Here is a 26,384-nt window from a genome sequence, read left to right as displayed (position 1 = left end):
TGGATCCTCTTACCTGAACAAGGGTGGGATTTATTTATTTATTTTAAATGTACAGATGGGTGGGGGTCATTTATAAATGACGTAAAAAGCTAAATATATCTTATTGTAGACGTAAGAGCTTAGCACTGAACAATGGAGAAACTCTACAGACTTGAGTTCTTCATATACTTTATTTTCTTTGGAAAGGATGTATAACCAAGCATTCATATAACATATTTTATTCCATATTTCAGTTCACCTGACGACAAACATACAAAACAATGGAGCTTAAAAATGCAGCATCATCACTTCTAGTTTAATGGCATTTGTTGGTCTTGATGTGCAGGTAAGAGGAAGAGGAGGAGGTGGGTGTATAAGGCATTGAGTCACGGGAGTAGGTGGGAGAAATTAGGACATTTGATTGTCTGGGTGGGGGGTGGAGGGGAGAAAATCACATATTTCCAGGGCAACTGCAGCATCCAAGACTTTCTCCATTGGTACCATTTGGACCTCTGCATTACACATGAGAGAGTGAGAGAGAAGAATCTTGTCCATTAGATAAAATATTTGTCCCACACGTCACTACCGAGGTGACAACATTGTGTTCTCAGCTCAGTGGGGAGTTAAAAAAAAGAAAGTAAGAAATCACGGTTTCATGGCCTGTGCTCATGTGCAACATCAGCTTCAGACAAAGAGGCATTTTTACAGAAACAAACCATCCGCTTACATTCATCATCACACTCTAAAAAAGGCAAAAATACTGACTGCTTGAGGCTCGGGGAGGGCAGCTAACCCCGTTACTTAGACTCGAAGCAGCCCCGAAAGAACCGCCAGAGAGCGCCCTGCTACACCATGACAGGCTCACACCTTCCTATGACATCCCTGAAAAAACAAGACAGCTTCTCGGAAATACTGCAGTAATACACACACAAAAAAAAAAGCAGTTCATGGGAATCTGTTTTTATTCAATATCCACGATGTTAAGCTTAAGCTGAATATCAAGGATAGATGAATAAATCTTCTCCATATGGTACATCTACAATGCTGCCATCCTATTAAGGCCTTATTTACATGTACTGACTGCACCAAGTGTGTAGCCAAGGGAATGTGTGTTTAAACTTGGTAGGTAAATAAATACAAGAGCAAGAGGAAGTATGGAAGGAGAAAAAAGTTAATTGAGCATTTGAGATGACTGGAAACCTGCAGTCACCGCTAAGTTTTTGGTTCCACCCATTTTGTCATTTCATGTTCTAAGGCCATTTTCAACATTAAAACAAACACTCAACTCCTCAAAACAAAATCCCAAAGTAGCCCATCCTAATTTTTTGTATGCCAACTAACTCCAATATTAGTTTGGCAAGAACTACCACCTAAAATGGAGGATTTTCGCATGGATGTTTGGTAAAATATTTGGAAAAGTCGGCACACAAATCCCCCAAAATCAGCAGAGCAGTGCGGGAGTGTGTGAGTGTGTAAATAAAAAGAGGCCGTGTGCGTCCTTCCTTATAGGACGGTGCTCTCGCTCTCCAGCTCGCAGTCTCTGGGAGGCGGCGGCGAGGAGACCGGCGCCGGCTGCAGGTCCGCGTTGAATTCTGGCACCAGAGTTCGACTCAGCCCTTTGAAGGTCATAGCTGGGTCTGATGACAAAATGCCAAAATTAGTTAACGCGTGATTCATGAGACAAGACGTTGCGTGTGAGTCCACCCGTGCGCATGTTTCAAATCCAAACAATTCATGCCCATATGATATAAACAAAAAGCCTTCTAATGACAAACGTGGAGAAAGCCCTTTGGACATCTATTCGATATTCTTGATAATTTCATTTAATGCACTAGTAGTGCTATTTCCACTACTCGTGCACAATTAAGCCACATTAGCCTAATGGTTGTGTTTCTAGTACATGCAGTGAATCATAATTTCCCAAGGGCTTCACTGCTGAACACAGGGAGTTCTAACAGCAGGTGGCGCTGCTGGCTTTGTGGTGACGGCAAGCAAAGACAAGTGAGATGAATGGAAAAAGAAAAGTGCAATGGATGTAAGATGAATTTTGTGTTGTAGATTATTTGTAAATGCTATATTTCCTCAGAGTGGTCAGGTAAAAAAATATATATATATATATATATTTTAGATCATGGCTTCTTATTGCGTTTAAAAACAAAATGGACATGGACGGGAAAATTTCACTTTAAAAGTTCTGTTTTTAGGCTCGTCACACAAGGAAGTGGTGATGAACTTCTCTTTCCCCCAAAAATATGTGTCTGAAAATAAGAAATCTAAAAATGAATTAATTCCTGTTACCTAGTGGAACAACCTGCTTTTATTTTCCTGCGGGGAAAAAAAGTCATCATTTTGAGGTGTGGCATGTACTGTATTCATTCGTACAATTGTTGATTTGGGCATTTGGAGTGTCCTTTTTTTTTTTTAATTAGACAGTTAAAACCACCAATATACTGTATCTATTTTTCAATAATATATTTTTTAATAATAAAACAATACAAAAATACATACTCTATAATTTGATTGGAGGTCAGTACTGAACTTAAAAAAAACAGTAAAGATTATTTAAATAATAATAATAATAATAACAACAATATATTGACATAAAACAAACATTTGAATTGAATTTGAAACAACAACAATAATAATAATAATTTAATAAAATAATAATAATAATTATTATTATTATTTAGCATGGAGGGCATTATCAAAAAAAAAAAAATCATAACTTTTTTTTTTTGAGTGGTGGCCACAAATTTTTTTTTTTTGAAATAATTAATAACCACATGTATGTGGGGGTCCAGTGTACGTATATGTTTTTTTAAATATAAAAAAAATACAAACTAATTACTGCACGATTAATAAAAAAAACCTACAATAATAATAATAAAATTATTATTATTATTATTATAAATTAGCATGAAGGGCATTATCAATTTAAAAAAATCATACAAATATATTTGAGTGGAGGCCACAAATGTTTTTTAAATATTAATGAATTAAAAATTTTAAAACTGAACTGTATATATTATATACATACAGACTTGAAAATTAGTCACTATTGAGGAAATACAGAACATGTGAGGGCTGCACATGATTCATACTGACGGCACTACAATTCCAAAACAAATATTGACCCATTTGCCAAAAAAATAATACTTTTCAAAAATACAAGAGTCTCTTTAAACAGCTCCACTTTTTCAAATGAGTCAGTTTGATGAGTCATGTGCAGCACGGAGGTTGCATGTCTGCCTTTGACACGTGATACATGACGAAGTGACAGCAGGCGGTGTCGAATGGCCGCAGTGACACAAAGTGCACGTCAGTGAACTACAAACCTCTCACACGAGCTCCTTTACCCTGCAGAGGTGTTACAACGCACACGTGACCATTAGTAATCAAGCGGGAGGCGAAACGATGACGTTAGGAAAGTCACTCACCCATCATCTTGTAAGCGCTGGCGAAGATCCCGTTGGTGTCGCTGGTGACGGGGTTGGGCTGCGGGGGCGGGGGCATGCTGGGTCTGTTCCTGGGCTTTGGCACGGGCCGCGGCCGGGGCAGCGAGCCTGTCTGGTAGAGGGACGGCGAAGCGCCGTCCGGGCCGGGAGGAGCGGCGGGCGGCGGAGGGGTATCCGGAGGGGTGGGGGAGTCCGGCGGCGAGGGGTCGGCGCTCGGAGAATCTGCGGCGAGTGGACTGGGAGAACTGGCTTGTGTCGGTGGTTCCGGGGGCGGGTGGCTGGGGGCTTGGATGGGCGGCTGGTTACTGGAGTGGCGCCGGGGCGTGCTGTGCTGCTGAGAGTTGGGAGGCGTGGGGGAGGTCGGGGAGTGGCCGGAGAGGGGTCTGAGAGGGGGGCTTAGGGGCTGGGATGGGTTGGTTGAAATGGAGGGCTGGCTTGGTGGAAGGTTTGGCGGCTTGGGGGGAGCGGGGGCCTGTTTCTTGATAACTGAGGATTGATCAACAATATTGGTTACCTTTTAGACTGTCTATGCTCTGTTTAAAATGGAAGTCAATCTTAAACATTTCTTGACAAATATGATTAATATTACATTTGTGGAATATGAGTTATGAAGCAAAATCCAGCCGTTTTTATCCATCTTGCTACTTGCTGTCAACTGAAGATGACATCAAAGTTGCTCAGGGCTCAGGCAACGACCAATCACAGCTTGCCTGTTTTCTGAAGCCGAGCTGTGATTGGTTGTTACCTGAGAACTAAGCGACAACAAGTGACAAAATGGCCGCCCCTGAAATGGATAAAAACGGCTGGATTTTGCTGCTTAACTCATATTTGACTAATGCAATATTAACCAAAATATGGTATTTAGACTAGTAGGGCTGCATAGAACATATTGTAAAAAAAAAATAAAAAATTGGGTTGACTTGCGTTTTAGTAAGTTTAATATGTGGGAGGGGTAAAACTAATTACAAAAAATGTTTTTCATATGGTAACACCTGACTAGTGATTGTTTTCATGCTATATGTGTTCTTACCTCGGCGTGTCATAAGCGGACTGGTCCCGGTGCCAGTCTGGCCGGCGGCCTGGCTCCCTGCTCCAGAACCGTTACGCTGGAGGTGGGAGGTCGGTGCGGTTGTGGGGTCTCGAAGCTTTGGGTTGCTTGAGAGAGGGAGAAGAAGGTAAAAAAATATAGTTACAATGCAACATGACTAGTTGGCAGACTTTTTGCTGTAAAATGGCAGTTGAATGTTTGTGTCAAGGACCTGTGGTGTGTGTTGTAAATGATATAATAGAAGCCTTCTCTGCCTTCCCAAGGTATGGCACGAGGTTTGTGAGCGCAAAGTGGGTGTTTGGAGGTATTTCAAGGTATATCAAGTTTCTACAGTACTTTTTCCTCAGTGTCACGGGTGAGTTGGAACTTCTGAATGAACCAAGAGCTGACTTGGAGGCAACCACAAGAAGGAGTCATGCCATTGCACCTTTGACAAAGCTACTTTTGAATAGAGTGATTGTGCAGAATGACAGCAGACATGTCGTCAAGATGACTAATGATGAAAGAAAACACTCACAAGGGATCCGGTTTTGTCAAAGCAAAATGACCGGTTTGATCAAGTTATGAAATCCATGTTGTCCCTCACCCTCCCCGACAGCAGCCGAGGCAATCAGGCAGCTCTTACCTTAGCTCCTCTGTGTTCTGCGCCAGAAGCTGCTGAGCGGCAGCAAGCGCGGCGAGACCCTGTGCCAAGTTATGGGGGCTGTCAGGCGCCGCCGCCCCCGGCGGAGCTTGCGGCTGGGGCTCGGCCGAGGGCAGCGGGACCTGCCCGGCGCCTTGTCCCTGCCCCGGAGCCTCCACGGGGGGTAAAGGGGGTTGGAAAGCGGGTGAGGTGTGCTGCTTTCTACCTAAGGTGGTACTGCCTCTACGGAGGGTGTGGTCCGAGTGCTTGTTAGAGGTGCTACTGGGAGGGAGGGCGGCGGCGAGAAAGCCAAGGAGACAAACACAGAACACCACAGGACTGATCAGAAGAGCAATGATTACACCAGAAGAAGAATAATTTTAAATCCAGACAGTGTAAGTGAGATTAGCACCTAAACACCAGAAACATTTTACATACACAGTTAAATGTGAAGAAATTATATTAGTCCAACAGTCAGGAAGCAAAATCAAAGCCAGGAAAGCCAGACATTAAATGCGCTTTAAAGAAAGGAAGGAGCCAACAACAATAAAAATGTTTACTTGTCTTTGCGGCTTGTGTCTGTCTCGGGTCCCACCAAACTGCCTGGTCTCTTCCTCTCAATAGTGCCACTGTCATAATCCAGGTGATTGTTGTGGTTGGATGAGGGGACAGGCATTGCGAACATGCCAGACACATTGAAGTCCACATCTGCGTGATGAGAGGGAAGATTGACAAAAAAATAGTGTTGCCGTTAGGGGTGTTAGGCAATTAAAAGTTGTAATCGTAATTAATCGCATGACTTCAACAGTTAAGTCATGAGTAATCGCAAATTTTATATCTGTTCTAAATGTACAATAAAATGTACAATAAAATATTTTTTCTAAGTTTTCATACTGTTAACATAAAAGTGGGAAAATTGTTTTTAAAACTGAGTGCTGTGCCAACATTGTCAGATTTTTAAAAACTCTCTTAGTATTTATGTTATCTCTTGAACTATTTGGAAATAAAAAGATACTGTACAACTAAAAAAAGAAATAAAGAACTAATTTAATTTTGTGCACTTAAAAATTATTAGCAACATTAATTGTCTTCCTCTAAGCTAATAGTAAAGCTCTTAAAAATAAATAACATTAACTGAATTTTAAATAAAGTTTTCAAGTGACTGACATGTGATTCTAGGTGGCATATGACAAGTTGGGTCGACCCATTCTGGTATGGGTAAGATGCTGGGTTTTTAGGACACTTAAATTTAATACCCGATTGAATATATATATATTTATATATATATATTAATGAAATTATATTTTTCTGAAATGTTTACATATTTTTTGAAATATATTTTAATATCTCCAGTACCAACTGGAGTGCTTTCTCGTACTCCCATTTGAGAACCACTGCTGTAAAAAAAAAAGAAAAAAAAAAAGTGTGATATTGATTTGTGTAGGTCATTTTTCTGCCACTAGATGGCATAATTGCATTGGTAAGACATGGTGACAGCTGTGCACTTTCCTTTTTTGCTATCTAGTATTGAACATGAAGTAACTTGTGAAATTCTGCACATTTTTAAAATTGTAAAATACAACTTGACCCCAGTCTCCACAAATATATGCATTATTATTGAATTTATTACTGCTAAATTTTGACGTGGGCGTGTCTGCTGCGTTGCGACTGGAATTCCCCCATTACAGGCTTTCCAAGTAATGGGTGGTCATTAATCGTGCGTTAAAAAAAAAATTATATAAATGACAGTATTCCAGGCCTTGCCTTAAAGTTGAATTTTCTGTTTTTCTAGGGTTTCTGCAAATTCGGACCAATAATAGCCAGGGTTTCCCCCAGTGCGTTATAGGCCTGGTGGTCTGCCTGGCTTTCTTGCCACCCCCCTAACCCGCCCCAGGGAACAAATAGGATTTGGCAGTTGTTCATCTCTGGTGTCAAATAACTAGATACAAACTTCTCTGGGACACAATGAAGGTTGTAAAGAGATAAAACCCTGAACTTACCCTCGGGAAAGAACCAGTCAGCATGTTGGATGATGGGTTCGATTATAGACACCACATGCACAGATGTAGCCGCAGCCATCTCTGCCAAACTCCTGGGTGTCCATATGGGGGGGAACATAAAAAATGCTTAACATTTTTATGAAGTAACCTCATACACTTCTTTTCATTTTCATGGACACCAACTCACCCTTCAGTCTTGGCCCAGAGCAGATTGGGTCCAAGCACAATGGCAATGTTGCTGGGAGTCATTTTATTTACCTCGCTGTCCTGAGCCAGTTTAGCAAGGAACTTCACCAGATATCTACATGTCAACGACAACATCAAACAAGCTATACAATTAGATACCGTGGTAAAGAATTGTTGGAATTTAGGTTACCTCAAGTTTGTTTTGTTGTTCTTTGGTAGCTTATCGCATACAAGCCAAAGAGCCTGAAGCCTCTTGTCTGCATCTGATAAACTGCAACAGAAAAAAAATATATATTATTTCATTTATTATTATTATTACTTTACACACTTTTTTGTTCTGTTTTTTTGTCATTGGAAGCTTGAAAATTATTAAAAAAAAATTATGTGTTAGAAACATAACATGAATTTGTTGTTTGTTCCAACATAGGAGCCTTGCCTGCATGCTTGGGTCCATTCATCATAAAGCTGATGGGTCATTAAAGGTTCAGGGAGTTCCCTCAAGTAGGACTTCAGTGCTCCTGAAATTGCACGTACACAAATAATTCAGGTTTTTGTTACAAATGGAGTTCTGGTTTGGGGTCATACCAGCAACAGCATGGGGGTCAGAGTAGAACTCCTCCAATTGTGAGGTGGAACAATCCAGCGCTGCCTTGAGCTTCTTTAGCTTGGATGCCCCGGCTGCAATTCTGAATAGACCCTGAGACACACACAAAATGGCCGCCATGAGCCCTTGAAAGCAACAGTGTTGAAACTCATTCTTGTACAAAACACTGCTAGAAATCTGAATTATGAGCAGGAACCCGTTTGACTCTATTGTATTCTAAATTTGCTTTTAAGAGAGGACATCTCCACCTTTGCATCAATCATCATGCTGGTGAAGGGGCCAACTAAGGGAATTGCGTAAAAGTTTCCCCTGTTTACACTTGGAGTATCCGCTCATCTCTGGCAACCTACATGTGAACCATCTATTTTAAGCTCTCGGTTAGCAGAGCTGTTAATCACGTCCACGGCTCCGTGTGAGTTTTAATGAGCTGCGTCAGCACCTATTTTAATCAAGGCAGCAAAACGAACCGGTGAGCAGTCAGGTTTTGAGCAAACGTGAAGTCATTCAATGCTGAGGGGAAATTAACTGGCGGCAAGATCATCTTTAAACAATGAAAGTGCAGAGCTGCCATCTGTTGTGGTTTAAATGGACTGATGACGATTTGGTTTTTTTTAGGTCACAAAACAATTGCTAAATGCGACACAGGTGGTTTTAATAGGACAAAGGGAGAATTTGTCTCAGAAAGGGGAGGACCAAAGGTAATGTGTGAGTGGAAACCAGGAATAAAATTAAGGGAAAATAGACATTATCGAAAAAATCCTGCAATTTAAGATACACAAAGTGGGCTTCATTCAACAGCTGGCATTCATGCTCATCTCATTTAATTGCCAATAGATTAACTTTAAAGTGTTTAGGGTGTCGTACCTAAAGTCTTTTGTTCACTGCCCTTGATGAAACCAAATAAATGTAACATAACATTTAACCGCCAGTTTCTTTTGGCTCCATTACCTCTTCTTTCATGCCAGTCTCTAATAGCATCATGACACAGGCCTCTATGGGCAGGGCGATCTCCCTCCCACTCCTTTTCAGGTGTTCATCAAGCGCGGTGCCAAAGGCGGGCTTCTCAATCCATGAATCTGAACACAAAATGTGAAATTCCACACGAGATGCACTGTAAACACTTTTGACATCCTGATTCCATCAGTACCGTTTTTTTTATCTAAAGACACATAAAACGACGATATCTAACATGTGACTGTCAGATTGGTGTGGACTGGAATTGGTCTAGGCAGCAGATTTGTGGGGTCAACAGTTTAGGTGAAGTGATAAGTCAGCAGGACTGATTGTGCACATGTTTTGTGTTTAAGCTTGTGTCAGATATTGTGCAAATAGGCTGTAACGGGTGCAATGTGTATGGATTGACTAGCGCACATACTGAGGTCTCATATTGTGTATTATATTAGTGTAAAATAAATAAATAATACCTTTAAATTAAAAGAAAAAATAATTATTTTTATTTGATATAAAAAAAATGTTTCATTAAAATTTCATGTTACATTGAGAACATGTGTTTCGCTTTATTTTAATAAAAAATAAACATATTTTTAAATATATATATATATATATATATATATATATATATGAGAACGTGTTTCGCCACATAATCTTGCTTTACCTTAACAATAAATAATATATATTTCTTAATTTTGTATATAAAAAAATAATTAAAAAAGTTATTTTATTTCATGTTACACTGAGAACGTGTTTTATCACATTCTTGCTTTACCTTAATAAACAAATTAATATATATATTTTTTATTTTAGATTGAAAATGAAAAACAATTTTTTTCTTTTATTTCATGTTACATTGAGAACATGTGTGTTTCGCCACATGCTTGTTTTACCTTGCTGAGCCTGGATGGTTGGCAAGACGCTCTCCAGTAAAGTGAGAGATTTTCGATGGTATTCCGCCTGAGCTTCAAGAAGCTACAGGAAGAGAAAAGAAGAAGAGAAAATGATGAGGCCTGCAGAATGAGACTAACCAAACAGGAAAGCGAGCCCGGTCTGCCTTGTGCTTTTGAAGTGACAAGACAGCTGCGGGCATTCCCACGGAATCCATGCAAACACATTTTTTACTCGTCAAGCGTGTTGACTCACTGAACTTACCGTTAAGAAATAGCAGGCATAGTCTCCTTCTTTTGAGAAGAAACTGTACATGTCTGCGGCAAGTTGGTCCTAGGAGGAGAAACACAGGGTACTAGTTATTAAATATTTTAAGTGGCACTTGGATTGGTGGGCAGTAACGTGATGTGAGTCATAAATCCTCCAGTGGGAGAAAATGATGCGGGGGAAACACAAGGCTCTTCTTGAGCAGAAAATCTGACATGCATCCTGCAGCATGGCGACACTAAAACGCGCCAATGACCAACTCGCTCCAGACACATGCGCGCGGGAGCTGACAGAGCATTTTGAGACATCCGCGTGCGTCAGCAAACTGGGTCGGATGGCCCAAAAGGTCTTGGAATGTTCACTCGCTGCTGTAATAACTTTTTCGCAGTTGAAATGTTTGGCCAGGCCCACACAGGCTATAAAAGACCGCCGGCCTGCATTTTCGTTTAAAAGTCACCTGATCTACCAGTATACAAGGTCTGCTGTACAAGTTGTCACGTGAACGCTATTTGAGACACTTTAAAAACATTGAAGCGGCTCGTTTCCACACCTTGCAAACTTCCATTTTGTTCATGGCCTCGTCCACCTCCTCCTTGAGAAGGTCAGCCTTGGCTGTCAGTGCTTGAGTATTTGTTCCTGAGATTATTGACTTGGTCGCCTGCAACCATCTGTGTTTGGACACACACACAACAAATATGCACACACTGCATCAGACTGTCTCTATGACACCACAATGTCAACTTTTCATATCCACAGCTAGCAAAGACAAGTAGTTTAAAGGGACAGTCAGTGATCCCTAGCGCCTTCTAGTGGTGAACTAATAATTCATTCATTTTACTACTTTTTTTTAATACTTTTTATATATATATATATATATATATATATATATATATATTTAAAATTGTAGGTCTACTAACTTTTTTTTTTTTTTTAACTACCTCCTCCCGCTGTTAGCCACTCCCGGCTCATTCCGGCTCGCTCTGTCTTTTGGCGTCGCTCGCTTGGCTTCACAACGGCTGCCTGGCAGCCAAGTTGCCGTCGTTCGTCGAGATGCTCGTTTGCTCACGCAAAATAAGAATTGGTGGTATGCTTGCAAAATGTGGTCACTCTAATGCTATTCTTTGACCATTAGATGGCGCTAAGAACTGCACACTGGGTCTTTTAACTCATTCAACCCCAAAAAGGTATAAATATGTTTAATACTGTACTTTGTCCTTCACTCCCTAAAACGTATTTATAGGTTTTTAATGTTTTTTTTATGCTAGAGTATACAGAAGGCTTTGATGCAGCTTCTGACCTGAAGGGGTTGCTTAAAGCAATGGTAGTTATTACAGAGAAAGGGCCTGCAGGTGGCAGCAGAGTATAAGAGATCAGCTAGAGCCATGTTGCAACAAGGTCTTTTTCCCAGTGTTTTCAACAGATTTGTTAATAATGATAAAACTTAGCTATATTCTAATGCTAATTGCTGCAAAACGGAAACAAATACAAATATACTATTTTTCCTGATGAAAGAAGAGACTCTAATCTTTCTTTTTGTAGGTTTTTCCCATGCATTTATAGCAATATCACAATATTCTGTGGGTCTTGCAAAATCCGTCAATAGCCAGCAAAACAGTGAGTGAACCGGGAGTGCTTCCGTGAAAATGCCTGGGGGTGAATGAGTTCATATTTATCTACTGAATGACAACCTGACATTTAACTTATTGACTGCCAATCCAGTAAAAATGGACTTTGGACATCTTTAGCCGTCAATGGCAGTGAATGATATTGTGGATGTCAACCACTATGGAACCAATATGATTTAACCTGTTTAACTAATACCTTGATCATTATACAGATAATGACTAAACAGGGATGAGACACACCTAGCTCTGGCAGAATCGTAGTCCAGCACCAATTTGGCCAACTGCTTCCTCTGTTTCAGAATGTTGGGGATGTCCACCTACAACACACCAAAAACAACACAAAAACAAATATTCCTTTTCTTGAATGTCAATCGAAAATGTTACTGCTTTTATTGTTGTTTTAAACAGGTGTTCAGTTTCTGACCTCTGCAAGCTGGCTGAGAGGATCCAGGACGTCTTTCTCTATCTGTATCTCATGTTGCATCAGTTCAGATGCCAGACGACTTTCTGCGTCCCCGCACACTTCCATCATCTTCCTGACAACACATATCGGTACAGAGGAGAGGAGTTTTTTTGGTTGCAATTTTATATTTGCATTTTCGTGAAATAGTTGAGAAAGCATCATACATTAAAAGACGAGGTCATGCACTCTCTCTTCCTCATTATTACCAGACAAACATGTGACTGCTAACTACTTTCAGAACCGTGAAAAGATGTTTACATCCCGTTTTGTGAATTTCACTTGAGCATTTTGAATGAGCCCATGCGTCACTGAAGACGTTTAAAGCCCCATTATCTGAAAATAAGATAAATGTGTGACCTCATCATCCACACTCCCTAAGGAGCATCTGGCCTGTACTCTATTTGCCACTAAAGAGGAAAAGATTATCTGAAGTGTCAATCAATGAGCAACTCACCCTATTAAAGAGTCTTCACCCAGCTGGTTTCCACCTTCCACCATAGCCTGGGACAACGCCGTCAGGGGAAGCTTTTTCTGTGGCGGATATGTTTGTGTGGGAGAGAGGCGGATGCAAACAATGTTTAGTCACCAAGTGAGGCACTTCAAAATAAGCAGCAGTCCATGTTTCTATTCAAAAGCGTGAGGTTGAGGCCAATGGAAAAGTCTTTCCATTGAGCGAGCAAGAGGGGCATTCACAAAGTCAGGAAGCGGAAGTGAGCTTTCTGAGAAGAGAAGCTAGATGGGATACAAGAGGCAACCAGGTGAAGTGAATCTAGGAAATGCAGTGTTTATTCCAAGCACCTTTAAAACAGGCAAATTGTACAAAATGCTCCTAAATCTAATCTAAGGAGGAAAATACCACCCAAACAGTCATGCGAAGATTCTAGTGAGAGTGAAGAGCTAAAGGGATGTAATGGAACAAGTGGTTTGGAACAGGCCAAGGAGGTGGAATACTTTGTTGTTTTATTTTTTTACCTGACCATTTCCTGTATAGAGGCGTGGTACGGACTGTCGTGCATGTTGGGTTGTGTGGGGCAGAAAACACAGAACATACACATCATGTCTACTGGGATATTTCAAAGTCAGATGGAGTGAAAAACTTAATGGTTCAAAGTTGCCTTGTAAATGGTTTACTCATTAGTACAATTATTTCAATGTAAGCGGTCACCAAGCTTTTTGAAAATGCGACTAATACTTCAGGTACTGACTGATGTGAGCTTGTGCTGTCACTATAGAATATTTTCATGATCAATTAATCTATCAATTACTGCGATTGGCAGGCAACCAGTTCAGGGTGTACCCCGCCTACTGCCCGAAGCCAGCTGGGATAGGCTCCAGCGCCCCCCGCGACCCTTGTGAGGACAAGCGGTTAAGAAAATGGATGGATGGATCTATCAATTATTCACTCGATTAATCAACTAATCAGATTAATTTTCATTTTGCATTAAAGTGAAATCAGAGGATTTAGACAATTTTAAATTAAAAAAAAAAGGCTCCAAACTCAATTAATAAAATAGTTGTCGATTCATTTGACAGCTCTAATGTGAAGGCTTACTAATTTTAATGCCCTCTTCAGAAATAACAAATTATTTGTAATGGTGTCATTTTATATAGAATTTACTAAATGACAATGACCCATCACTGGTGAGCTATTTTTAGAACAGGCTCGCGGGCTCCTCGTGTGGACCTTGGGTGCTACCTGGTGCTAATGGGCACCATGTTGGTGACCCCTGGGTTAGACCAAAAGTGGACTCACATGTCGTTTCTCTGCATCTGCGCCAATGTGTCCCTGTAGACAAGAGACCATCTTCTTGTGTGTGTTGTGGGACACCACACGCACCAACTCCATCCGCCGCTCAATCTGTTCAACAAAATGTAGATATACATTTATTTCAGCCAGCATAACTCTCAAATCAAGCAGTCAAACACATGTCAACAAAAATAATTTATAGCTGATTTGAGCTTCTCCAACTCCACAGAAACAACCACCAACAAATGCTGAAGATTCTTAAAAAAACACAATTCCAAATGATGGAAATATTACATATGTCATTTATATATCATATAAATAATTTAGGTCCCAGAATTGACTCTTGCGGAACTCCACATGTAATATTTGCAAGTGTGGACTTAAGGGACCCGCCTGTACAAACTGTGGACTATATTTTTTGTAGTTATTATTAGTGCTGTCAAGCGATTAACTTTGTTAAACTAATTAATCGCACAATTTTTCGTAATAAATCGCGATTAATCACATTTTTCTACTTCTGCTTCTACTTTTTTCTTCAAAGGTTGTAACAGATATTTACCAAAATATAATCTTGGTATTGATGTAAAATAATCAAATAGAAAGTATGATTTAGAATAAAAAATAGCTTGAGATAGCTTTAATAGTGTTCTTTGATGCTTGAATAGAATACTTCTGTAAAATACAACTGTTAAACAATTCTCAGAACTTCTCGCTTACAGGTTTGCTTACACTCCATCAGCATTCGTTTGTGAAGCCCCGTGGAGGAAACTTGAGCAGGAAGTTTTACTCTGAGATGATACGCCAAAGGCATACAACTAATATGCTATTTAAATTTGTCTTTGCAAAGTGTGCAAATTTATTGAAAGTTCTCCAAAAAGCATCAAGCAAGTAAATCAGAAAGTAAAACTACTTATAGTATATAGTCTATGTTTATTCATCTTCCCACCAGTGACTTCCAGGTTTGGCTGCACACTGAGGTAACTGAGTTAATTTTTTTAACGCTCTAATTAGGGCCCGACTGAGTAATCGTCCGACGATTATAATGGGCCAATTTGTGGTCTTCAAACATCGGCCAAAACAATCGGCCAATTGGGCCTAATGGCCAATTATTTTCCCCTTCTTATCGAATAAAACGAAGTTTCTGAGGCTGTGAAAGTACCCTGAATGCACCATTTTTCTTGCGTAGCATTAGCAACTAGCAAGTATGTAGCATATGTTATTCTGGTTATTCTCTTGTCCCTAAGCGTCTTTTTAAGTTGTTTAATGACACCACAGTTGGAGTTAACATTAAAATTAAACATATGACGTTAAGAATTACATCCACTGTATATTTAAATACAAAACATGCTTTGGTTTTAAAACATCGCTAGCCTAGCGTTAATGCTAAAAGCTAAGGGAGGAGCCCATTCAAATTCTAACAGGAAGTTAGCATCAACGTCGGGAGTGTTTTTCCTTCAAATAACGAATATCCACACACAAGTCTTGTGGGAACACATACCCACAGGTGTGATAACACTACGCAAAGGCACAAATTCTTCCCAATGTGTGAAAAACGAATTATTTTAATAGAATTGAATCACAACTTTCTTCTGTACTCACTTTAAGTGTGTGCGCCATGGATGCACGGCACCACAGTTAAGGCTTTAATTTTGACAGGCCTAGTTAGTTATTATTGTCTTTGTTTGTTTTTTGTTTGTTTTTAATCACTAGCACTGTTAACCCACAACCATAATGAAACAACAGTTTACTGATGGTTAATGAGTTTGAGTTCTGAGCACAGGTTTGATATGCATCTGCCTTGAGGGGAGTTCAGAGTTCAACCGTGATTGATAGGCCTGGTCCCACAGAGCAACGCTGGAATGTTATCTTTAAAGCACATGTCTCATCGGAAGTGCTTCCATAGCAACGGTCACTGTTCTGTGAACAGGGCCGAGGCGTTCATTAGTGTTAAAAAAGGCATTGGGGGTTACACAGGCTTTCTCCTGTCTGCGGGCCGGCAACACAAATCTACTCTGTTTGAGATATAATACTGTCATTGATTAGCTGGTCAATGATGGGAGTCACAGCTATTTTGGTTGGCGGCCAAGTGAAGCTGTGCACTGTCCTTGTGATGCCAGGTGCTTGACTGGGACGGACAATGTCAACAATGTGCACAGCATTTCCGTCATTTTTTCACAAGAGGATATGGAAAACGCTTTCCAAGTTCACTCCTTTATCTCATAAAAAGCAGCCAGCACCAAAGGAAGCACGTGGGGCCTGCAAAGTCGAGTTAAAACAATGTTCCATGAGAACATTGGGGTCTGGAGGGCAAGTGGAGCAGTAATGGAAGGGGGATAAATGCAAAAGGGTGGATCAACCAAATACCAGACAATTGTGTTCCAAAAACAGAACAGAGTCAGAATTCCACAGCAGATATCCGCCTCCATGAGCAGTCTCCCACTGTTCTCGCGCTCTTACGTCACTCGTGACCCATGGTGGCCCCCGGCATTCCCAAAACAGCTGGGTCGAATACAAACTCAGCAAACGCGCACACAAAACACAAGATCTATATAGCCTTGTTGTAACTTTGCTCAGACTGACTTGGCACAAAAACAAGAAGGGGATTCCCTTTCCGCCGCATTGGGAGGAAAAATCACAACAGTAGTATGTATTGGAAGTGTTTTGCTTCACTAGGAAATGGTTTCCTTTCAAAACAGGATACAGAGCACCATAGCATCATTTCTGTTATACGCCTCGAAGGGTACCAGTGGGGTGTGTTTCGCCCGTTCTGACGAGTTTAACGGGGGGGACAATCCCATGACGTACTACAAGCCAGGGAATCCCAGACAGAGAAAGACAAAGAGGGTGCCTGTCCTGTTGCCTTTATTTGTTTATTGGTTTCCAAGAGAAAGGTGTGGACAAATTTGGAATGAAAAAAATAACCAAAACATGACTCACTCGGGAAGATTTTAAATGTCAACTCTAATGTGTTTGTTGCAGCAGAGGTTGGTCGCTAACCTACCAGACTGTTGTCAAATTTTACAGGAACACAAGATAGCATATTGTGAAAGGGGGCTCCTTGTTCATTACACAGCATTTCTGTGGTCTCCTACTGTGGGCAAGCTGCTAATAAAGAGAAAGCAGCAAGGAATGGCAGCTCAGTGGGAGATCAGGGTAACAGAAAGATGGTTGGCCAGAACAGTACAGTAAAAGTCCAGACAAGAGTGCATTTATCAAACAAGTATAAATTTAAAACCTATATCTGAAATGATGGCTAAATCTTTCCATCCCTTTTCCAGTGCCTGAGGCCTAAACCAGATGATTTGGGGCAAGGGATGAACTACATCCTGGAACGGCCATTAGTCAATTGTAGGGAGAGTCTGAATGAAACATTGAGAGGGAACTGAATCCATGCAAAATGGAAATCAAGAATGTTAACCATAACATTTCTAATGGTCACAATTGAGGGCTTTAAGGTGGGTTAATACACCTGAATGTAGTATAGCAAATTGCGCACTGCCCCACTGTCGTATGGTGTTCCACAGGGTTCAATTTTGGGGCTTGTGCTGTTTTCATTGCATCTGCTGCCCCTGTGTTCCATCTGAAGAAAACATGTAAATTCCTTCCACTGCTAAGCGGATGACTGTCATCTATGGCCCACTTTTTCCCCCCATTCTGAAGGAAATCGAGATGAGTTGAGAAAGAAATAGAAATAGTGGATGACATTGAGCAATGTGATCGGCTGCTTCATGGTGATCCCATATTGTTTGCTGATTTGCTTTTAAATCCAGGTTAAAAACGTTGTTGTTTTCCTACAGTATATCTTAGATTAAGGTATTTTAAACATTTTTAGATCATGTTTTTTTGTTTGTTTGTTTTTTCAAATTTTCTTTACTCTAAATGTTTTAAAGTTTGCCGTCTTATGTTTTGATATTGTCAATGTATGTTCTTTTAGTAAATTTTATAAGCTACTTTTGTTTTCGCTATGCTTGTTTATGCTCATAGGTGTTGTCTATTCTTGTGTAAAGTACATTGAGTTGCCTTGTGTATGAAATGTGTTATAGAACTAAACTTGCCTTGCCTTGCCAATGTTACCGAGGATGCTATTGGAGCAAAGATCCTATTAAGTGAGTCTAAAGATTCCATGGCGGCTTCTAAAAGTGGCAAAGCAGTCTTAGAGGAGCAGTGAAAGTCAATTGTCAGGCATCATAAAATACAGCCACTTCCTTCCTTTGCCTCAAGGGTTCCGTAATCACCTTTTGTTCATCTTTCACCCAATCGCATCCATGTTACTAAAGCACTTTTGTAGCTATAGAGCCAGGCAAACATGTTTGCTTTTGTGTCGCTTCCAAAACAAAGTGTGCATTACTGTACTGTGAGTCCTGCTTTCTCAAAGCCAAACCAGCGCACTTTGTTTTATTTGCATCTACGACAACACCCATTTGCAGACAAAGAATCTTCATCGCTGGAATGCCTTTGCTGAGCAGCCACTATTTGGCGTCAACCCCACCTGCTTCCTCAAGATAGCTACAGAGGCTGAAAGAACAACTGAGCCAGAGGTGTTAACATGCAGAAAGAGAAGTTACACAGTACAGTCACATCAATGAGTGACCTCTGGTCAGATGGCTCAGTCTTTGTTGTTATTGTGGAAGTGCTTCACAACTTTCAGTCAACAGTTTTTAGTATCTGCAGGTCACACGTCAAATCAAGCGGTCAGTTTAGTAGTTGTGACCATAGTGTCACTGCTGTTGGCAGAGAAAAAAAAATTGTGTGTGGCCAACACCCTGCAGATGCAGCTTTTCCCTGGATGAGGTAAGAATTGGTCACAGCTCTCCAAACTCAGATTAATGGTTTACCTGTAAAAGGTCATCACTGAGAACTTCTGTTTTCTCCGCTCTGTGGATGAGAAAGAAAAACAAAAGGAGGCGATTAGTATTGACAGATAAGGACAGGAGACAGTAGTAGCCATATTTCATTTAGTTTACGTATTTTGAAAATATGTGCAGGGGAGTGGACCGAGCTGCAGCAATACCCGTCTGCACTATGAACTTGAACTCCATGGGAACATTATGTGGTACAAGCAATCTAAACAGGCTACAATAGTCCAGATCAAGAAAAAAAATGTAAACTAGTAATTTAATAATACACAAATGGAGAAAGCATGGCACAGGTTCAAACAGCGGAGCTCAAACACGGAGTTGTTTCAGCTCCGGTTAGTATGTGACGACTCACGCATGCAGAGCAACAACACAGCAGTGCCTTGCCCGAGCCTATTATTAGTAGACTAATAGTTGGGCCTGGTGAGGTCAGACAGATTAAATTCATTTAAAGGGAGAGGATACACGAGGAACCAATTCTTGCTTATCAACACCTTCACATTAGCTGGTTGCTACTGGTTGGACCTATTGTAACTGATCAAGATGAGTGTAATGGTATTGTAGTGTAATGCTAAGCTTAGCAATGCTTAATGCATAATACTTTATGCAGTTGTTGCATGTAATGCTTTGAGAAGAATTGATCATGCATCACACCTGGAGACGCAAATACCGATGCGGAGTAAATTTTACTCTAAACATAGTCTGTCTGATGCCACTTTAAAAAGAGTAAAAATTGGAAGAGAGTAAATTTTCCTCCAAGTATTTTTACTATGTAAACATAGTAAAGTTTTTTCCCTCAGAAATTCTAAGCAAACTTTAGATGGAATTTTACTCGTTTTTTTGTTTAAAAAAAAAAAAAATTATAGGTTGAGGAACAAACTCACGACATTCAGCTTGGTAGACTGCCACTCTACTACCTGAGCTATGCCCCTCCTGTTTGCTAATATCCAAAAGGAGGCCAAAAACATTGTTTCCGATTCCAGCTGACACGAGCAATATACTAAACACACAGTAGGAGCGGCATGGCTCAGGGGCTAGATTGGCAGTCTCCCAAGCTCAAGTTGTGGGTTTGTTCCTCAACCCTTGAAATACTTTTATTTATCTATCTATCTATCTATCTATCTATCTATCTATCTATCCATCTATTTATTGTACTCTCTTCCAAGTGTAAATTATACTTCGTTTAGAGTGGGACCAAATACTCTATTCTATTATATTTGGAGTAAAATAACATAAAATAAAAAAATACAATTCTATTTAGAGTGGGACCAAATAGACTATTTAGAGTAAAATTTACTCTACAGAATTTACTGTGTTCATGTCTGCCTCACTATTCTCCGATTCGAGGTTTGATTCTCAGCTCTGACCCTCCGATGCGGATTTTGCATGTTCTCATCATGCTTGGAAGGGTTTTCTCCAGGCACTAAGACTTCCTCCCACATCCCAAAAACATTCATGTTAGGTTCACTGAATAGACTAAATTGTCCATAGGTGTGAATATACTATAAGTGGGAATGGTTGTTTGTCTGTACATGCCCTGCAACTGTCTGGCTAACAATCGAAGCCGTACCCCGCCGCTTGCCCAAATTCCACTGGGATAGGCTCCAGCTACCCGCAACCCTAATGAGGACAGGCGATATGGAAAATGGATCGATGTCTGCAGTGATTCAGTGATTCATTGGACAAAAGTGATGGCTGCTGCATCACTTTACCTCAACAAGATGAAGCAGGTAAGGCTGCTGACTAAAGTAAACCCGTAGACAGCCCCTAGTCTGCAATTTGTGTAACAGGAGTTTCAATGAAGTGTCCCTCACAGACTCGATGAACTGTAGTAACCTCATCAGAGCAGAGAACAGCTGCTTTCCATTACAAACATGGAAGCAGAAAGCAGGCAGGAACAACGAGACTGACAAAGAGAGGATAGTTTGGGGGTTCCATGGAAAGAAACACAAATACTGAGCTTCGGGATTGGTAGGGGGTTACAGATTGTGAAGTAATGTAAACCCAATGCATGGAAATATTATTTTTTCAGTTGGTGAGGTAACACATGCAGAGCAAAATAATGCACAGAAACAGCACTTCTAGCTCAACGTGGAAAAAAATGCGAAGCACATATTACAGAGTGGGATTCTGAAGCCACAATGTGGGATTCCATGTTTTGGTGTACAACATTCAAAAGAGGCATTTGTGTGGTTTGGTTCAAATACTAATTGATGTAGTCATCAAACATGCTGAGCCTGTAACCCTACATTCTCAACTTTGAGATTTGCAAGATAATCAAGCAAACACGGACTGTACCTTTTGATGCATTTAAGAAACACATAATACAGATTTGTTGCAACTGCAAAGTAATATTTCCCACCATTGATGAGTTCCTTAAACACACCAAAGTGCATCTGACCCACTTCACAGACACATCAAAACAACAAAAGGGAAACTTGTCATCTCAGGGTTTTTCCTGGCTCAAATTGAGGTGGTATCATCCTGACTATGATGGGTGACTAACGATACCAGGTATCGAAGCCCCAGTCTTATTTTAAGGTATCTGTACTCACAACGGCGACCGATACCAGAGGGCGGCCGTTTTACGATCAGGGACAAGAAATTAGAAATTATATGAATACAAAGTTGCCATTAACTTCATTCAATTTTAAGGAAAAAATAATATATTGGGATATATAGGTCTTTCTTTAAAATCATCTGCCATTTATGGGTGTGGAATTTTACTTACTAGTGGTATCGGTATTTGGTATCAGTTGAATAGAATAGAATCTTTAATGTCATTGTAACAAGTACAACGAAAATTCAAGTGCCAAACCAGTCAGTACTAAAAACATTCAAGTCATATAAAACTATAACAGACATTTTATAAAAGATATGTTAAATATATCTTTAAAAAAACATATAAAATATAAAATAAAAAAGTAGCGGTGACGACTTAAGAGTTGCGTATCGGTCGGGCAAAAAGTGGTATCGAACATCCCTAATCCTGACCATGCGCTATGACGTGCATGTAATCTGTAAATTCAACTGACTCGCTTTCATTTTTTTCCTAGGCAACATATAATAATTCCATGTTTCAATAAGAATAATAGTTCCAACGAAGATATGACTATTATCATGTTAAAGCATTCATTCATTATCAGTCACTGGCTGGAGGTGGCAAGCAAAAAAGGTGGAGGTGGCCGCCTCTGAATTTTGTACACAGGAAAAAAACCCTGCAAAGAGTGACACATTACTGAATATGGCATTTTTTGAATGGTCATCCTACTGACTGACTACTTGACCACCCTGGGTACCAGTTGGTAATGGTAACCATGGCGACCTACTATCAAAGTGGAAGTAGTAGAGTAAGAGAATACCGCCGCCGGAAGCACAATAGAGCTCTTGTTAGCAGACACTCCACACAATCGGCGGGCTGAGCAGTAGGGAGGGTCTTTCTGTTTGCAACAGTTGGCAGCTTGAGGCACACAGTAATGGATACTGGACTTGGATGAAAGGAACTGTGAGAATAATTGAGTGGCTCGGCCCATATAGTTTCCTCTAATGCAACTGATTGTGCGAGCTATCCATCTAGCACTCGACCTGTGCCAGTGCGCAGGGCGTAAAAACAATGCTAATTGTACATAGCATATAAACATATCAAGGCTTGGGTCGATGAAACAGTTCACTTGACTTCACATTCGAATTCATGCACAATGTGAATAAAGAAATGGGTTTCAATGTAATAATAATGATTAAAAAAAACATTTTTGACGGTACTCTTTCTCCCAGTTTCACTTCTGAGTTCCTGACTTAAACAGAAGAAAAATGAATGGAAGAATCTCAAATACTGTCAGTCATGATCCAGAATTTCCTTAACCATTAATAAAGAACAAAATTAGCACATTACACTACTCCGGTCAAACATCAATTATAGAATTATTGTCCATTTAAAACTTTAAACAATGCATCAAGGTGATTTTCCAGTCCTACCCATAACACCTGGATGAAAACCAAACTTTTTGTGGCTTAGCTTGTCAACAGCTGACACACCTAATTGTCCTCAGGGCAGAGTGTCTGAAAACACCCATTTGCTCTTTATCCAAAATGTGACATTCACTTCATCAGGAGCAAAGCGCCCTTATGGCACTGAATCATTTGAGACTGAATAATGTTGAGCGAGGTGCAGCATCAGAAAGGATTATACATAATTGTCTAGAATGTGAGTGAGGGTGGATGGAATTGTGAGAAGATCACTGTTGTGCTGACTAATTGAATGACTGATGTTCCCCAAATGCGATCAACGTGATGCAGCAATTACATTAATGCATGTTTGAAACCGCAGGCAAGGCTAGTTGAGATGCAGATCATGTAGTTAAGAGGTGTCATTTGATTAGTGTTTACAGGTACATTAGTTAAAATCTACAACAACATTTTCATATAAATTTTGCCAAGGAAAAACGGACTTATGCAAAGGAAAATGTCTCTTTACGTGATGTAAGCTAACAGACAAAAATACATTGTTCCACAAATTCTTCTTCATATCATGTTTTTCTTGATATTGGTTGTTCTGGTCAACAATTGACAATTGACAAGTGACAGAGTAGCTTTTCCTTTTATTTGGCGACACTTCAGAATTACATTTCCTGCAACGGCGTCATGACGCTCACCTAAAAAAAATAAAAATAAAAAAAAATAAAATTTGAAATATATATATATATTTAAAAAATAAATAAATAAATAAAAAATAAACAGCAAACAAGGTGGGGCCCCACTAACATTAAACTTTGATGTCAAGTAGCGGGCTCCTAAATCCTGCGGGGAAAACGGCCCCCGGGCTGCGAGTTTGAAACACCTATCCTACGTCATCCTCCATAAACTAGGAAGTGGGCTGCCGGGGCCTCCCCCAGCTGTCTTTGGGCAATACACCCTTGACTAGTAACCAATCAATCGCATCTATTCAGCTCCATTGTAGTTATAACTGGATTTAAAAGACCAAAACAACCACCTAAATCCCAAGCATCGGAGCCAAAAAGATGTGCACCAGGACCAGTTTCTCTTAGTTTCACCTCACTGCCGCTCCAAATAAGGTCATGTTTTACTAGCAGACCTGCCGTGTCTCAGGTTCTCTTTCACCGGACTTTACACTTTTTCATCCCGTGACTAGATCCGAAATGGCAGACGTTCTATACATACATATGCCCAACTCACATAAACACAGATGTACAACATGAGGCCAAGGAGTTAATAGACTGCCATCTGAAAAAAACACGCTCCGTGTATGGAGGACATGCTGCTTGGCCTCCACTTAAGTTTCACTCCATGCATCAATCTTGCCAGCTCTGTGTCTCTCACTAGAAAGCAGTAGCCTGTCTTTGGGAGGCAGTTTCCTGTTTGCAAAAGGAGCAGAAGGAGAGATTTCCTCTCTAAGGCCGCATGCTGGACATAGCATTCTGCCTTCGCACAATCACAGGAACCCAGGGGGCAGCCGGCCCGGCCTGGCCACTCCTTGCAGACACGGATATCCAAGCGGGCACCACCTTCACCCCAACGGTTTGCTCCATGCTTGCCTTGATCCAACACACTGACATACCAATCACACGGAGGGAAGGAAGGAGACTACTTGTGCATGAATGTAATGCACTCTCGCACACACACAGGCATGCGCATGTCTGCTTTCTGCATCAAGTTCCTTTCACCGTTAATTTACAGCTGGTTTACTGTATGAAGGAATATTACGAGTATACCAGCTGCAGTGGCTCTTAAAGGTACTTAGCGAACATTATAGGCGTGCTCTTTAGGTACTGCGTGTCCATAAAAGACAAGAGGGCAAACAATGCATGTGAACGTGTTTTATAATCGAAACGATTTGCAGACATAATACATTAAGTCATTCTGTTAACCTTATATCACTACAGCCTTTAAAAAATAAAAATATCTGACAGCTGATAAAATATCAATTTAAAACTGTGTTTACCTCAGGAAACCATTTATTTAAATTTTCAGTCAACTTTATAAGAGATGTTGCTGACCGTGGAAATTCTCTGCACTTTTCCTTTTTGTTTTCTATTACAGCAAAGGTATAATGAGAAAGTTTAACATTTCCGTTTTTTATTTTGTAAAAAATTAGTTACCGTAGAAAACTATATGGACCTATGGCATTTACTTGTTTAAGTTTTCATCTTTTTAAGACATACTGATGACCCCCGGAGCTCCGTGAACTTTTTGTTAGAAGTTTAAAACAAAGATGTCTATTGCCTAAAATGAATTAAAAAATCGGATAAATAAATAAAATAAATCAACATTTTGCAAATCTGAAAAGTTGGTCAATAAGCTCCAAGACAGTTCAACAAAGTTGAGCATTGAAATTCGTATTTTTAAAAACGTTGACACTAATATTTTTTCCGGATTACTGAAAATGAATATCGACTCCAAATATAGATTATCGACCTCATTGGCTGATAATAATCACTACAAAAAAATGGAAATAAAAAAATGTGTAAATGTTGTCTGAGTTTACGCTGTAATTAGCTTCCTGTCAGTTATCAAAATGGCTGACAACTCATTTTGTTTATATGTATTTACTCAACCTTAATAAAAACTTCTGACATCCCTGTGATTGACAATCAACCCGTTGAGGTTGTAGTCTACCTTTTGTCCAAAGTCAGCTAAAATAGGTTCCAGCTCCCCTTGATTCTAAAAAGTATAAGTCTTATAGAAAATAAATAGATGGATCAAACTTTTGGTAAGAAGAATTGCACTACATCCATGTTCTGTGCTTACATGAATAAACATTAAGTACTATTAGCACCTTGATAGCATCCCAAATTACTCCGAAAGTTAGTAATGTGTGATGTATCTGTTTATACAGGTTTGGACAAATCATTAGGTATTGTTGACAAGATACTGTAAAAATAAATAAATAAATCCCCACTGTCATTAAAGTAATGTGGAAACTAGCAACAAGCTAATTTGATAATCCTGCTCGTTTCCATTCATGTGATACTCATATTTCACAGCCCCATATAACAAGACTTGACTGTGAAAGAAAGTAAAAAGATAACACCATATAAAGTCATATTAAGAGTCAGACTACAGTACATAACTTATTTTGTTCAAGAATAAACAATGCGTAGTGAGATACTTGCCTGCCAACTGTTTGATTGGCGAGCTGCTTCATGCGATTAAACTGCTTCTTCATTTTTGGTTCCGTTCCAGTCGATTCCTCCGAAAGTTCACACTTGGAAAAAAATGTTGACTTTGGATTGTCATGAAGTTCGTACAGCCTCTCCCCGTTTTCAACTTTCCCAGCTGTCGCCGTGACAGGGAAAACATGCGCGAGCCATTTGAGCCCAAAGCCAATTAACGATAGTTGGTAGCTTGCTAGCTTCTAAATTAGCCTTTCCGAAGTGCAAATGTCTTCAGGGAGGTGCGACGGCATGGTCCACCAACGTGCTTTTTCGCGATATTTCCTTGCGTGAAATTGGCGAGGTCAGCCGTGGGGCAAGTTTCACCGGCTCCAGCGACCTTTCATCACTGTCGGCGGGACCGGACGGTCCCCGGTTGGTGTTCGGTTGCTGACACCCGTTAGCCGACAAGCTAACGCTGCGTTCGCACAGTCGGGAGTCGAGTAATCCCTCAAAGCGCTTTCTCACAGTTCGCAGGAGAGAGTGAACTCGGGAGAGAGAGAGAGAGAGAGAGAGAGAGA

At 40.2% G+C, this 26,384-nt stretch overlaps 1 protein-coding gene across 6 annotated transcripts; it reads right to left on the bottom strand.

Moving 5' to 3' along the window:
- Positions 1-151: 151 nt before the first annotated feature.
- Positions 152-26,363, bottom strand: arhgap17a (Rho GTPase activating protein 17a). 6 transcript variants are annotated; one of them, XM_077550858.1, is made up of 22 exons: positions 25,825-26,363; positions 18,674-18,713; positions 13,845-13,949; positions 13,064-13,096; positions 12,546-12,622; positions 12,053-12,164; positions 11,869-11,945; positions 10,554-10,671; positions 10,001-10,069; positions 9,739-9,820; positions 8,843-8,970; positions 7,876-7,987; positions 7,727-7,808; positions 7,481-7,561; positions 7,292-7,405; positions 7,105-7,196; positions 5,665-5,812; positions 5,108-5,386; positions 4,465-4,589; positions 3,417-3,920; positions 3,315-3,336; positions 152-1,616 (listed from the first exon to the last, which is right to left on the bottom strand). In XM_077550858.1, exons 1-21 carry the CDS (start codon positions 25,875-25,877, stop codon positions 3,332-3,334), a joined length of 2,436 nt encoding a protein of 811 aa, XP_077406984.1. In that variant the 5' UTR covers positions 25,878-26,363; the 3' UTR covers positions 152-1,616; positions 3,315-3,331. The 6 variants fall into 6 exon arrangements, with proteins under 6 accessions (XP_077406984.1, XP_077406980.1, XP_077406981.1 ...); XM_077550854.1 differs by lacking the exon at positions 3,315-3,336 and having other exon boundaries at positions 25,825-26,362; XM_077550855.1 differs by lacking the exon at positions 3,315-3,336 and having other exon boundaries at positions 5,108-5,383; positions 25,825-26,361.
- Between the last annotated feature and the right edge of the window lie 21 nt (positions 26,364-26,384).

Source organism: Vanacampus margaritifer, chromosome 18 (genome assembly GCF_051991255.1).
Source record: "Vanacampus margaritifer isolate UIUO_Vmar chromosome 18, RoL_Vmar_1.0, whole genome shotgun sequence".
Lineage (NCBI taxonomy): Eukaryota > Metazoa > Chordata > Actinopteri > Syngnathiformes > Syngnathidae > Vanacampus > Vanacampus margaritifer.
The sequence above is the reverse complement of the archived record's forward strand: the minus strand, read 5'-3'. Positions and strand labels throughout refer to the sequence as shown.